Source organism: Mustela nigripes, chromosome 4, assembly GCF_022355385.1.
Source record: "Mustela nigripes isolate SB6536 chromosome 4, MUSNIG.SB6536, whole genome shotgun sequence".
NCBI classification, from domain to species: domain Eukaryota; kingdom Metazoa; phylum Chordata; class Mammalia; order Carnivora; family Mustelidae; genus Mustela; species Mustela nigripes.
The window spans coordinates 186894714-186908809 of NC_081560.1; the positions used below are offsets into that span (position 1 = coordinate 186894714).

General features: G+C 46.3%; 1 protein-coding gene across 4 annotated transcripts in view; it reads left to right on the plus strand.

Moving 5' to 3' along the window:
* Window positions 1–14096, plus strand: part of DOCK1 (dedicator of cytokinesis 1) — a 490751-nt gene that overhangs the window by 105387 nt on the left and 371268 nt on the right. For all 4 annotated transcript variants that reach the window (XM_059398808.1, XM_059398805.1, XM_059398806.1 and 1 more), the window contains 4 exons: window positions 2225–2322; window positions 6821–6910; window positions 7214–7314; window positions 11804–11938. In XM_059398808.1, the coding sequence (XP_059254791.1) occupies window positions 2225–2322; window positions 6821–6910; window positions 7214–7314; window positions 11804–11938 (424 nt within the window). The remainder of the gene's footprint in view (window positions 1–2224; window positions 2323–6820; window positions 6911–7213; window positions 7315–11803; window positions 11939–14096) is intronic.

Genomic DNA, 14096 nt, shown 5'->3' on the forward strand with positions numbered 1-14096 from the left:
AGTGGTGGCTGAATTATTCATTGAGGTTTGTATTAAACATCTCTGTTCTCAGCATTACTGGATGCTTTGGGGTATAAAAGGAGAAGTATAGGATGTGATTTCTCTCTTCAATGAGCTTCCTGTGTAATTAGTGAGAAGTCACAAAACACAGAATGGCCATGGGCCAAACCACGGTGGCTCCCTGGAATGAGGGCTGGGTCGGGGAGCACTGGTCTGACCAGGTAGCTGGAGGGTTGATCGAGTTCTGTCTTCTTAAAACACACTGCCCCTCCTCAGAGGCCCTCTCCCACTGTTCATTTGCCAGCTTTTCATTTTCTCAGGTTTGCCGTACAGAGGTCAGGCTCAGCCTCCCTCATTCCTAAAGTGCCACTAACTGCATGAATGGAATCCAGATTATTAGCTAGTTGCCATTAAAAACCAGATAAATAAACAACTCTTATGGGCTGGAAATCTGCCTTAACCTTGGGACCAAGAGCCGGTCTAGGCAGGATGTGGCCTTTGTCACTACTTTCCTTTAGGAAGGAAGAAAACAGGTGAATTTTCATTTAGAAATGAAAACATCTTGCTGTCCATCTTGCCTAGCACTTTTAGCAGGCCACACCTTTTAGTTCTGGTACCAGCCCTGACTCTGGCAACACCGTACTCATTGTACAGATAGGTAAGCTGAGGTGGGGTTCCTTGTCTGGGGTCCCCTGATGGCGGAGTGGCCCAGCGGGTGTTTGAGTCTCTTACACGGTCGTTCAGCTCCTGTTCTCTCTGTTTCCACGGGTCCCCTTGCCAGATGTACTTTGGAGTAAGGACAAAGAAATGAGAACAAATGTTTGGGTGCTCATCACATGAATAATGCCTTGTGCGTGGTTCCGTCCTTACTAGGTGTGTCGTGTTCCCTGAAATGCTACCTATTGCCAAAATGGTATTTTTCTTTCCAGTATTAATTAGGTTGTGGTTTGTTTTTTTTTTTAATGGAGGTACTTTGTGCAGCTGAAGTTTGTGCCCAATGAGCATAAATGGTAAATTGGATACACTTTGCTAATTGTGTTTTTTTCACATAATGGCATATGAGTATAACTTCCAGGGAAGATTGTGTAGGCCCATGTTCTTTCCTAGTGATGCTGTGTGTTCTGTCTTCATGCCTTCAAGAACATCTTGCTGCCTTAAACGAAGTCATTTCTGGACATTGTCTTCTGCATTTAGCCTGTAAAAATCCATCCATTCAGCCTATGGTTTTTTTATTAGAAAACAAACAGAACACACATTCAGCCCTAAGAAACGAGCAGCCTTGGAAGGCCAGGCCAGACTGAGGGCAGCAGTTGCCCTGTGGTTCAGCCTCCCTATGACCTTGCTGTTTCTGTACCTGAAGGTACATTTCTTACTTTATGTTATTTAATTTAAAAAAAAAAAAAAAAAAAAAAAAAAGCCTTGTTCTCAAGCGGGAAAAAGCCATTTGGTGGAAGATTTCAGGGCCGTGCTTTGTGGGTGAACAGCCTTCCTCCAGACCCTCTGCTGGGCTGAGTCTACCTCCTTGCAGATTGGAGAGGCGAGCCCTTTTTCTTTAAGCTCCTGAATGCGTTTTAAAAATGATTTATCTGGGGCGCCTGGGTGGCTCAGTCATTGGGCGTCTGCCTTTGGCTCAGGTCATGATCCTGGGATTCTGGGATCGAGCCCCGCATCGGGCTGTCTGCTTGGCGGGAAGCCTGCTTCTCCCTCTCCCACTCCCCCTGCTTGTGTTCGTTCTCTCACTGTGTCTCTGTCAAATAAATAAATAAAATCTTAAAAAAATGATTTATCTATTTATTTGAGAGAGAGAGATAGGAGACTTATAAGTGTGGGGAGGGGCGGGGGGAAGGAAAGAGAGAGAGAAAATCTCAAGTAGACTCCCCACTGAGCATGGAGCCTGCTGTGGGGCTTGATCCCAGGACCTTGAGATCATGACGGGAGCCAAAATCAACAGTTGGCCACCCAACCGCCTGAGTATCGAGGTGCCCCCCAAATACATTGTTAAGCTTCAGTGTGGAAATCATTTCACAGGAAATGTCGTTGGAAATAATGAATTCAGCCATACTAGGTGTCAGGTATGTTCTAGAAAGAAATGAAGTATGGAACAGACAAATGTTTCCAGATAGGGTGGATTTTTCTTTTTCAACATTCTGTCAAAACCCTCGCCTGCTCCATGATGAAGGGAGACAAAGCTGCTGAGGAACTGATCTTGGTTCTGTGCTTTCAGTGGACCTGCTGGGGCTCTTGAAGTGGCGTTCCAACACCAGCCTGCTGCAGCAGAACTTGAGACAGCTGATGAAGGTGGACGGCGGCGAGGTGGTGAAGGTAACACACAGTGTGGGGGCCCTTGCTCCATTTCTCTTCCCCGTGGGAGCAGACCTAGGCACTGCCTCCACGGTGGCGTGGGCTCCTGGCTATAATCCCTTGATCGGACGTGAACATGGACCTAGAAGTGGACAGGCTCCGGCTTGGATTCCGATTGGGAGGGCCATCTGGCTTCCCGGTGATGGGCTCTGGGGTCAACCTAGTCTTGGGTTCTGGCCCTTCTTCTAGTGGGTCCTCCCTGTGGGACGGACAAAGGTGAAATAATCTGTTCCAGGCTTCTTTCCTCTTGCTATGTAAAGGAGACCATGGTAATGCCTTCTCATAGGGTTGTTTGGAGGTTCATGAAACCTGTAGTCTGGATCTGGCACATGGGGGCCCTAGCATTCAGCCCTATTATTATCATCTTATCAGCATTATTACCATCCTCATTATTATTAGTCCTGGCTCATGAGTCACCTAGAACTTCTGTGGTTGACCTGGAGAGATGGGTGGTGTGGCATGAGGATCACAGCCCTGGGAGTCCTCTCTTGACCGTTTTTGTCCCCCTTGTGATCTTGGACTCATTTCTTAGCCTTACACAGAGCAGGCTCTGGAAGAGTGTCAGATCAGACTGGAGTGACCCAAGATCCCTTGGAGAGACCCAGTTACGTAATTCTTCTTTAGGGAATCGCTGCTTCTGATACTAGGCTGTTCTTGCCTCTCATTGGCTCTGATGATGTCTCCTTGTTTTTTTAAAGATTTATTTATTTATTTTAGAGGGAGAGAGAGAGAGTGAGAGCGAGAGAGCATGAGTGGGATGGGCAGAAAGAGAGGGACAAAAAAAATCTCAAGCAGAGTCTGAACTGAGCGTGGAGCCTGACATGTGTCTCGATCCCCTGATCCTGAGATCATGACCTGAGCTGAAACCAAGAGTCAGACACTCCTCCAACCATACCACCTAGATGTCCAGACTTTTCCTTTTCTATTAGGAAACCCATTTCCAGTTTCAGGAGGCCCCATTTGGCCTGCAGACGATAAGCGGGTCCACACTTGCGGTGTTCTGTTAACGAGGTGTCTATAGCCAGGTCTTTCCGTCTCTGGCTCGGTCCTTCGCCCTCCACGAGAGTGACTGCAGGAGACTGCCTTATCTCTGTAAAAATTAATTACTTAAAATGGCCTTAATTAAGCAGCAATGTGGTTAACTTCAGTATAAATTAATTTGGTTGCACCACTTTCTGAGATTCATTGTATAACCATTCAAACATCTCCTTGCTAATCTTCTAATTTTAATCATCTTTTTAGGTTCTTGTCTGCTACCTCTGGCTTGGACAATGTTAATTGCATTTTAAACTTCCTGGGTTCTGTAACTTCCCTGATTCAGATGGAAACTGGGTGAATAAGTTAATGTAACTTTAGAAGATACACGGTTAATGAGATTTTGTCCTTTCTCATTTTTAAATCCCTGTATCACATCAGGAATTAGCTGTATTTCTGTTGGCCTATTGTTACACGTAAGGAGAAGATCTAGAACCATCTTGTCTTACTGTTGTCCTGCACTCCCCTTACCTAATCTATTATCAAACCCTGTTGTTCATCCCAGGAGATGGTTTTCACCAGCCCCCTCCCTCCCGTGTGCACTGGTACCAGCAGGTCTGGATAACCTGTCTGTCCATTGCTGGGGCATCTTTTGTATCCTGTTGGCCCAGAGAGGTGAGAGGACCTAAGGCCACACGGATGTTAATGGGAGGCAGGGCTGGAGGGCTTCCCAGCGCTCATGGGGTTCCTTTTCCTCTGGGGACATCACAGACTGAACTTCTTACGCTCCTCCAAGGCCCCCTCCAACCCTTACATCCATTTATAACTGGTAGGAGAGAGATGACTTGATGCGTTAAGAGTAGTATTGGCTTATTTAGTAAAAGATACAGGTGCCCATCTTGGTGGAAAATGAAAATGGTGATTATTTTGGGCCTCCAGTGGCTAGCCATCGAGAGAGGGCAGGTGTCAAAGGAGTGTGTTCGTGGGTCTGGGTGCGGGCCCTCCTTGGGGATCCTGGCATCTCTGTGCGTCCGTGGCTGCACAGCCTAGTGCAGGCGGCTCCTTCTCACTATGGCCATGTTTCTGGGCTACTGATTATGACCTTTGTCTGGCTGGCGGGGTAGTCGACTGCAGGGACTCGGTGTGTGAACCAAGACGAGCCAAAGCTTGGCACCTGGCGAGCCCAATGGCGGTAACACAGGGCAGTTAGCAGATGGTGTAAAGGTTTGACCTTTGCAAAGGTTTTACAAACTGAAGATGCTAGGAGATAATACAAAAGTCATGAGGTGGTGTGGGCCCTAGTAACTGTGGGCTGGAGGAAGGCTGATATCCAGACCAGAATGTCGGGGTGAATTTCATTCTCCTGGTGCTTGTATGTGGCACTTTCTGGTATAAAATAGGTGGTGGGTGGGTAGCAGGGGTGAATGAGGCTTTGGGGTATCTGGCTGGCTGGTCAGAAGAGCATGTGGCTCTCGATCTTGGGGTCGTGAGTTCAAGCCCTAGAGATGGTTTAAATTAAAACTGAAAAGGAAAAAGAACATAATGAGGTTTTTAATGCTCTGGTGGGTCTGAGATCTCTAACTGGGTTTGGGAGTATGTTCCTCTTCCTGAGGGAGGTCTTGGCACTGGGTTTGGAGTTACACAAAGTTTCATAGCCCGAGGTGGAACTGTGGGGCAAGCGCTGGTTTTGGGAGCAGGTCCCGGTGATTTGGTTCCCCAGTCTGAGTGCTCTAACCATTGGAGACCCACTGTGAGGACCTGAGGGCCCCTGTGGTTCTGTGTTGTGTGCATGGGCTGAGCCTTCTGGGAAGAACCTGGACTGGACATCCCATTCAGCCATTCCTTTGACACCGTTGCTGTGGGACCCTCTAGCCTGTTCTTTTGTTTTGCATAACAGCTTCATGGAGATAGAATTCACACACAACGAAGTGCACTTAATTTCCATGGTGGCGGTATGCTCAGGAGTTGGTGCCACCATCTCTACTGTCTGGTTCCAGAACATTTCCATCACAAGAGAAAGCAACCCTGTAACCCGTGGGCACTGACTCCGTACTGTCCCTGCCATTGTATCTGCTTTCTGTCTCTATGGATTTGGCTCCTCAGATGACATTTTATTATTTTATATAAATTGAGAATTATACAATCTGTAGCCTTTTGCGACTGGCTTCTTTTAGTTAGTATATTTCAGAGCGTAACATGCCACATGTTAGAACGTCATCCCTTTCTGTGGCCGCATAACAAATATTCCGATGTATGGATTTGTTCTCCCATTTATCAGCTGGTGGGCATTTGGGTGTTTGCCGCATTTTGACATTTATGAGTCAAGCTGCCCTGAATATTTGTGTACAGGTTTTTGTGTGAGGTCTGTTTTCTGTTCATTTTGATACATCTTTACGAATGATTGCTTGTGCGGCAAACGTACATTTAACTCTTTGAGGATCTGTCACCCTGTGTTCGAAACTGTTGTACTATTTTACATTTCCACCAGTGATGTGCAAGGGCTCCAGTTCCTCCACATCTGTGGAGTACATTACACTGCATCAGTGTAGTACACTGACTGTACTGCTCAAGTCCTGATGAATGCTTTTTCAGTGGGTGTGAAGTCACATCTCACCGTGGATTGGGTTTGCATGGCCCTGATGACTCATGGTGACATATCTATACTTTATACTCTTTTATGTCCAGGATTCCGTCATGTGGCCTTCTGCCTATTCTTGAACTCCCCCACTAATGGGGAACTGATTACCTTCAAGATAGTCTTTCGTGGTCTGTCTTACACTTCTTCCAGGAGAAGATGGAGATAGGATTGGAAGCCAGTTTCTAGTGTGATATAACTTTGGCGTCTCCTGATTTTTATCTCGTTCTTTAATTAATTCATGATGGTTTGTCGTTTTGGGCCCTAATGTTTGTTTGGTGAATTATAGTAGGGCTATAAAAGGAATTAGTAAATTCCTCTTGAATAAAACATGCTTCCTAGTGTTCTGCCGGGTGCCCCAGTTTCAGAGTCCCTTGCCTCTTCCGTCTGTGGGCATCTGGGTCTGTGGAAGGTCCTTCATTATACTCAGCTGGATGTTTGTCTCTGTGCGGCTTCTGCCTACTCCTTGGCTCAGGTCCTACACTCGAAAGAGCTTGGGATGAGGCAGAGCCGGTCCTCTGAGAGCTGCTGTTGAGCTCTTTGTCCCCGGACTGGTGAAGACCTGGAAAACGGTTGGGAAAGTCTTATAGGGAGGGGACCACAGGGCGGTTCCCTGTTACCCATCCTCCTCTGCTTGGCGCAGGGTGCCATGCCTTTGTTCTGAGTTCATTCATCTCTGTTTTTGTCTTGTGCATCGCATGGCTGGGAAGAGCCCCTGAAGTGTGTGGCTTCATTGGTGACATTTGGGAAAGGTGGGTGTTTGGAGTATGGCCGAAGAGGGTAATTACTCTAGGTTGGGGGAAAGTGAGGTGAGTTGACTCTGTCTGCTGACATTTTGTGTGTTTCTAGTTCCTCCAGGACACCTTGGACGCCCTCTTCAACATCATGATGGAGAACTCTGAGAGTGAGACGTTTGACACGCTTGTGTTTGATGCTCTGGTAAGAGGCTTCTGCGTTTCATCTGCTCAGGTGGGGAGGAGCTTTTCATGCTCCAGCCTGTGAGGCTGGGGGAGGGCATCCCTCCCGGTCACCTTGGAAGTGTTTTCTGTTGTAAATCCAGTCAAAGCAGTTGGGTTGTGAGGCGGTTGCTTTCAGCAGGACAGTGTAGCTCAGCTAAGGTCGTTTCTGAGGTAGAAAGAGGGACCGTCCAAAAACGTTTTAGTTCACGGACGCGCAGCAGTGCCGCTGATTCAGATGCGGCCTGCCTTATTTTACTAATGCATGTGTTGATTTGACCAACAGGTATTTATCATTGGACTAATTGCTGACAGAAAATTTCAGCATTTTAATCCTGTTCTGGAAACCTACATCAAGAAACACTTCAGTGCAACGCTGGCCTACACGTAAGTTCCTTTTTGTTGTTTCAAAACCAATGCTTTGTTTGGTGAGTTTGTTACTAAGTGCCTTTTTCATGTACTTTTGTCTGTGGTTGGGTATGTGCCCCTGCCTCCAACTCTGAATTTACTGGGATAATTTTTATCGTTGTTCCCCTCGTAACAGGCCTAGAGATCTTGTTGAAAGAAGATACGTGAGAAATCCTACCATTTGGAATAGATTCTTGTTCTCCTCTCTACCTTCCATTTGTCTTTGAAATTTTCAGTTTATGCTCGACGAGACTGTCTGTGCCTCATGGCAGCCTCCGAACCAGCTTTTGGCAAATGAATAAATAGATGTGTTCCTGCTTTGAGATTATTGGTTGTTTAGTGTGAATAAAATTCAGCTTTTTACCTCTTTGTGTATCTTTTTGTTCTTTAAAAAAAATTCTTTTTTAAAGATTTTATTTATTTATTTGACAAAGAGAGAGATCACAAGCAGGCAGAGAGAGAAGGGGAAAGCAGGCTTCCCCACTGAGCAGAGAGCCCGATGCGGGGCTCGATCCCAGGACCGTGAGATCATGACCCGAGCTGAAGGCAGAGGCCCAACCCACTGAGTCACCCAGGCGCCCCTCTTTTTAAAACTTTTTTGTTTTTTTATTTTTAAATATTTTATTTATTTATTTGACAGAGAGAGACACAGTGAGAGAGGGATCACAAACAGGGGAAGAGAGATAGGGAGAAACAGGCTTCCTGCCGAGCAGGAATCCCGATGCAGGGCTCCGTCCCAGGACCCTGGGATCATGACCTGAGCCAAAGGCAGATGCTTACTGACTGAGCCACCGAGGCGCCCCCTATTTTTTTGCTCTTTAAAGAGGGCCTTCCTTTTTATTCTAGATGCTTCAGCTGTAACTAACGTATATTCTGACTGCCCAGCCAGCTGCTCTGAACCTGCCCCCACAACCCCATACCTGGGCATCTCTCTGCAGCCAGAGCAAATGCGGTACGTCCAGGCCTATGAGGCGGCTCACCTGGTGTAGACCAGCACTGTCCGGGAACCTGGCTTCACCTGTAACTCTGTCGCTTACAAGTTTAAATTTCTGAACCTCTCTGGCCCTCAGCCTTCACCTCAGTAAAACGGGCACAATCTTACGGTTTCTTGAGACTTTTAATGAGTTATTACACATTACGTATTTGGAGTAATCCTTGGCACTTAGAAAGCTGAAGCCATTGTTATGTTTCATTATTACTAGAATGATTAGGATGAGTTCCTCTGCCTCTCTCATGGTGGGATTTATTGGCATTTATTCCAACTTTGAATTGTGTGTATGTTGCAGTGAAAAACAGAAGTAAATAATTTCTTTAAGAATATCTCTCTCCTGAGAATCACTAGAAGTGGTTCTCTTTAGTGCCAGTGGCTTGAGTCAAAACTTGCGTGTGCCTTGACCGTATTTAAGTCAGAATCTGTTTCCTTGCATGTACGCAGCCATGAACTCTAGGTCAGAGGTCTGATGCTACCTATCTGTGGGACATCGGTCATCCCGTCCTGGGCTGTTTTCATGTGTGCCTTGAGTGGCTGAGTGGGCAGAGAGCTGCCACGTCCGCATGCACAAAGAACAAGCTGCCACTGGTCCTTTGTGCTTGCTAATAAATGTTTGTTTCAAGCAATTTGTTCTCTTTGTGGAGATGTCCAGTGTGACCATACTTTGGCCAGTTCCTTTCAGACCTTGGGGAGGGCGGACCAGGTGGCGCCATCTTGCTGTGGTGACCAAGCAGGGACTCCTGAAGTGACTTGTAAGTGGCTCCCCATGGGCCATAATCTCTCTCTGAGTCAGGTTCTATCTGTGTCTTTATTGAAATGTGGCCACACGGCTCTTCTCAGATTAGCTTCCGTATTAGAGTTTCAGAGAGTCCGCACAGTGACTAAGCCTGCCATGCTGCCTTCCAGACCTTCTGTTGGCACTGCTTTCTCTGTGCCGTTGTCATAGGTGGCGAAGTGAATATCAGGGAGTCTCCGGCAAGTTACTGAATGGAAGAAACAGAGTCCCGCTCTGTCTTTAAGACAGGATGGCACTGAGCCGAGACTCGGTACCCTCCCATTCAGCCCCTGTGATCTGCAGGAAAGGAGATTCATTTTGCAAAATATCCTTATCATGTTTTGATAAAGTAGCAGCTCCAAGTGGCTCCTTGGCAGTGTGAATCTGAGTTTTTAAGCTTCAAAATACCAAGGAGATAACTCTGATTCACACGGCTCTAACTGAATCATGGAAGGTTGTCTCTGCGTTAATGGAGTGCTCGTGGTCGTTGCTGGGCAGGGGGACGCCCTGGTAGTAAGGATCATCACAGAGGGTCTCCCTGCCGCTGCCCCTCTAGAAGCCTCGGCAGGCACAGATGTAGGTTGGACTCTCTCCGAGATAGTTACTTATGTCTTTCTTTGCGTGATGTTGAGATCTGACTTTCTCCAGAAAGGATTCTAAGAGAAGAACGGAAAGGAACCTGGGCTGTAGCTCTTACCTGCCAGCACTCCGGGGACCTCCCTGCACAGGAAGTCAGGGTGCTGGAGCCTCAGCAGGCGCTGGTCCTGGCAAGAAGAGAGGGAGGCATCTGCTACGGGGACTGTTCTTCCAGAAAACCAGCAGGGGCAGGCTCCTTTTTGTCCACAGAACTACTTTTCCTGGAGGTGGTGCAGGTCTTGCCTCCTCCTACCTGATGCCCCATTCGGTCTGCCCCTCTCAGCCAGCGCCAGGGCCTTGATCTTTCTGCCATTGCAGATGGTCTGGCTCACAGGGGTCTGGGTCGTTGGACTTCCTTATTTATTTTCCGTATCTTCGTCATTCTCTTCCCAGATCCGTACCCATCCCTCCCTCTGTCCCTTCTGTCTGTCCATCCGTCTGTCTGTCTATCCATCTGTCTATGTATCTATCATCTATCTATTTATTTGTTTTTGATTAATCTGTTGGGAAAATTCCAAAGATGTGTTTTATGGAGTATATGTTTCTTGGACCATCCATGGCTTTAATAAGAAAAGGTGTCTGGTCAAGAAGCTTGAGAAAATAAGTTAAATCAGGTGAAGCAGGTTTTACGGCAGGAGTTTAGGTGTTCTCCTGTGCCTTGAGAACCACCAGAAGACATGTGTTTTGAGCTCCCCATCCCGGCATGGGACCTGAGGGAATCTGTGGAGAGGGCCTCTCTGGCCCTGCTTCTTCCCCACACCTTGCAGGGGGCTGCTCCTCTCAGAGTCAGGCTTCTTTGCGGGGGTTCTGCAACCTGATGAGTGTTACAAATGAATTCTCGTGCACTTGGTCACCCGGAAAGCTCTTTGTTGTGATTTATCCAGACAGGGGTTATGTTCAGGACTGTTCAGAGGTTCTCCTCCATGCACGTTACAGCAGCTCCTATGGGCATCTTGTAACAGTCTCCACTCACACTCTGTTACGGACGGGCTCACAGCCTAGCTGGAGGTGCTGGCCGTGCCCTAGCAGGTTGTTTTTATGAGTATAATGAATATTTAAAAAGCCGCAGTGAGTTCTTGTTGATGACATGAACAGTTGGGGGTCAGAGCAGTTTGGTTAATGGGCTAATCTTGTTGGTGGTTGTCCTATAGGCTGCACATATATGGCTAATTTTTGGAGAATTAGAGTGCAGACCGATACATTAGGCCCCGAAACTCCACGGAAGTTAATTTAGCTGTTCTTTTATGATGTAGAAGCACAGCTTTTGGGGGTCAGCCTCATGAACAGTGAACAACGATTATTAGTTTATGGGCCAGTAATAGTAGAAAATGTAGACGTCTGGGCAGAATTAAAAATTGATTATCGTCACTGCTGCCTCTATCATTGGGAAAAAATGCATGCTCGATGTTGGAAAAAGCATTGCAAAAATATATATGGCGATGAAGAAAATGTCTTCAGGTTTATTTAGTGTTGGGAAAGGTAGTTCATCTCCTCAACCCTGGGCTTCTTGACTTGTAAATTAGGGATAATATACCTGTTCGTATGCCCAATTATTATTATTATACTCCAAAATAGTACTTGTCTTATTATGTTATTGTGACAGTTAAATTATATAATACATCTAAATGCTTAGAAAAACATCCAAAACTTAGAAAAGCAGTTTTTCAATGTTCACATCTCACTCCTGAGTGTTTTTTATGGCTCACTTTTCTTCTGTTTTGAATACATTTTATAAATACACGTCTACTGACAAGGGTGAACCAAAATAACAATAGCGCACTTGTGTATTTCTGTCCCAGTTAAGAACTGAGATACTGGGGGCGCCTGGGTGGCTCAGTGGGTTGAGCCTCCGCCTTTGGCTCGGGTCATGATCTCAGGGTCCTGGGATCGAGCCCCGCATCGGGCTCTCTGCTCAACAGGGAAGCCTGCTTCCCCTCTCTCTCTGCCTGCCTCTCTGCCTACTTGTGATCTCTCTGTCAAATAAATAAAATCTTAAAAAAAAAAAAGAATTGAGATACTATAATCTTCTGAACTTACTAATTAATTTGTGATTCCGCTGTGATTAGGAAGCTGACAAAAGTGTTAAGGAACTACGTGGACAATGCCGAGAAGCCAGGAGTAAGCGACCAGCTGTACAGAGCCATGAAGGCTTTGGAGTACATCTTCAAGTTCATCGTACGCTCTAGGGTCCTGTTCAATCAGTAAGTGTCGTCTGTTCAGCCCTCCTAGGGGATTTTGGGAGATCTTTTCCTTCCTTCCTTTCCCTTGTCTGTCTTCCTCCCTCCTTCCCTCCCTTTCTCTCCTTTTTCCTCCCTGGATTTGCTGTCTAGTGTGACAGGACTGTAGGAGATGGCCGTCCCGCGCTGGGCTTCCCTCTCTTCGGGTGACTGCCGCCCGTCTGTGAAAGGCAGGCACAAGCTGGAGCCGCGAGTTCTGTTCCCACGTCTGGAGTTCGTGTGTGTGAGTAGTGCACTGACCCTGGAAAGTATTCCACGTTGGTCAGAGGTCTTGCAGGGTGTGCACAAGGATTCTGACGTTCTTTTCAGTTTATCTTCCTGCGGAACAAAAGCCTCCAAAGAGCAATCAAAACAAGCAACAACAACGAAAGGCCAAAACCAAGTTAAATTGCCTCCCTTGGGAAGGCTGTGGGACTTCCTCTCTTTCTTTCCTGCAACCAGAATGCTATTTTGTTTCTGGAGCAATGGGGTCACGTGTGGAGTTGACAGGGGAATGGACACTTAGCTGTTCAGCTCAGTGACTTGTTTCTCATCTTCTCTGGCTGAATTTATGCATTGTTTTTGAACTTTAAAGTGGATTGGGGTGCTAATGACTTTGTTATTTTCTGGAGAACATTAATATTTTTCCAGATATCTGTGTGAAAAGCAGAACTCCAGGTGGCCCATGGTATGTAACTGTATGCCCGGCGACATGTGGAAGTAGGATAGTGTTGAGTGTTGAGTGTTGCGGTGACTCTCTCTGCGTGTTTCTTTGGGAGGTCAGCTGCTTTAGGTGACATGCTGTGAGTGGTGTTGGTTCACGCGATTATTCAAGGCTGATGTTCTTGTCGTGAGTTCTACACACAGAGGTGAAGTTTCACAAAACGACATTCCTGTCACTTAGAGGACACACATCGCCTTTTAAAAGCACAGTGCTCTTGAAATTTGTGAGCGAAAACTAGTCTTTGAACCAGTGTAGACCCAAATCAGTCCCTCGCTCTTCATCTGCACTCTATCTTTGTTGGCCTAGGTGGCCTTCTTTAGAAGGGCCCAGGAGAAAGGGAGGGTATTCAGAATCTAATCTTGTGCATACACTGGTGCAGAAAAAACCCCAGAGGAGCAAGTTATTGACTGTGTGTAGATCTGGAGAAGTCCTACACAGGGTAGGACCCACACTGATGACAGTGGTGATCAGCGGTTACAGCCCCTGTGTTGCTGGTTAAGGATCATTGTGCTTGTGTTCTCCGTGGAGTTGATACGATGTAGACAGCAGTCTCTGCACTGCCATTTGATTGTATGCAGACGCCAGTTTGAGGTCATCGTGCTGTCATTCCTGGGGAAGGCCTGGAAGCCGTGCTACTTCATTTTGCTGACTATGGGGGTAGGTGTGAATCTCGCTGTAGTCTCTTTTTATTTTTTTTTCTTTAAGATTTTATTTACTTATTTCACAGAGAGAGAGAGAGAGAGAGAGAGAAAGAGAGAGAGAGAGAGAAAATGTGCTAGGATGAGTGGTAGGGAGGAGCAGACTCCCCACTGAGCAGGGAGCCTGATGCAGGGCTTCATCCCAGGACCCTGGGGTCATGACCTGTGCCAAAGGCAGATGCTGGCTAAGGCTGAGCCACCCAGGTGCCCCTCAGCTTTCTCTTTTCTTTAGGGTCAAAGCCATTAATGATTTTCCCACTGCTAGTTGTGAAAGATGACAAAGTAATGTAGGTTTTGTTTTCCTGGATTTTATTTTTTTTTCTAATAAAGTTAATTCTATGAAAATGAACTTCTTGGTACCCTCTATCTTGCTTTTGTGGATTTCCCCACTAATTTTAAATCATTAATTGCTCTAAACCAAAATGTACACTAAGGTAAGAGCATGAACTTGAAAGAGCAGTGTAGTTGGATAATATGTATGGATTTTGTCATGTTTTGTTTGAAAGAATCTTAATCTTGTACAATGTATAGTCAATATGACATTGAGTCAGGAGTTTGATGATGCTCATTTTCTTCTTGAGCACACTGCTGACTTCCCTTCTCATTTGGGGATTAGGATTCAAAAGAAATGTGCATTGATAATCTATGTTGCTGTTATTGTGGTAAATTCTTTAATCTTATATGAAATAATGTGGCTAGAAAAGACTGGGGTCATCCAAGT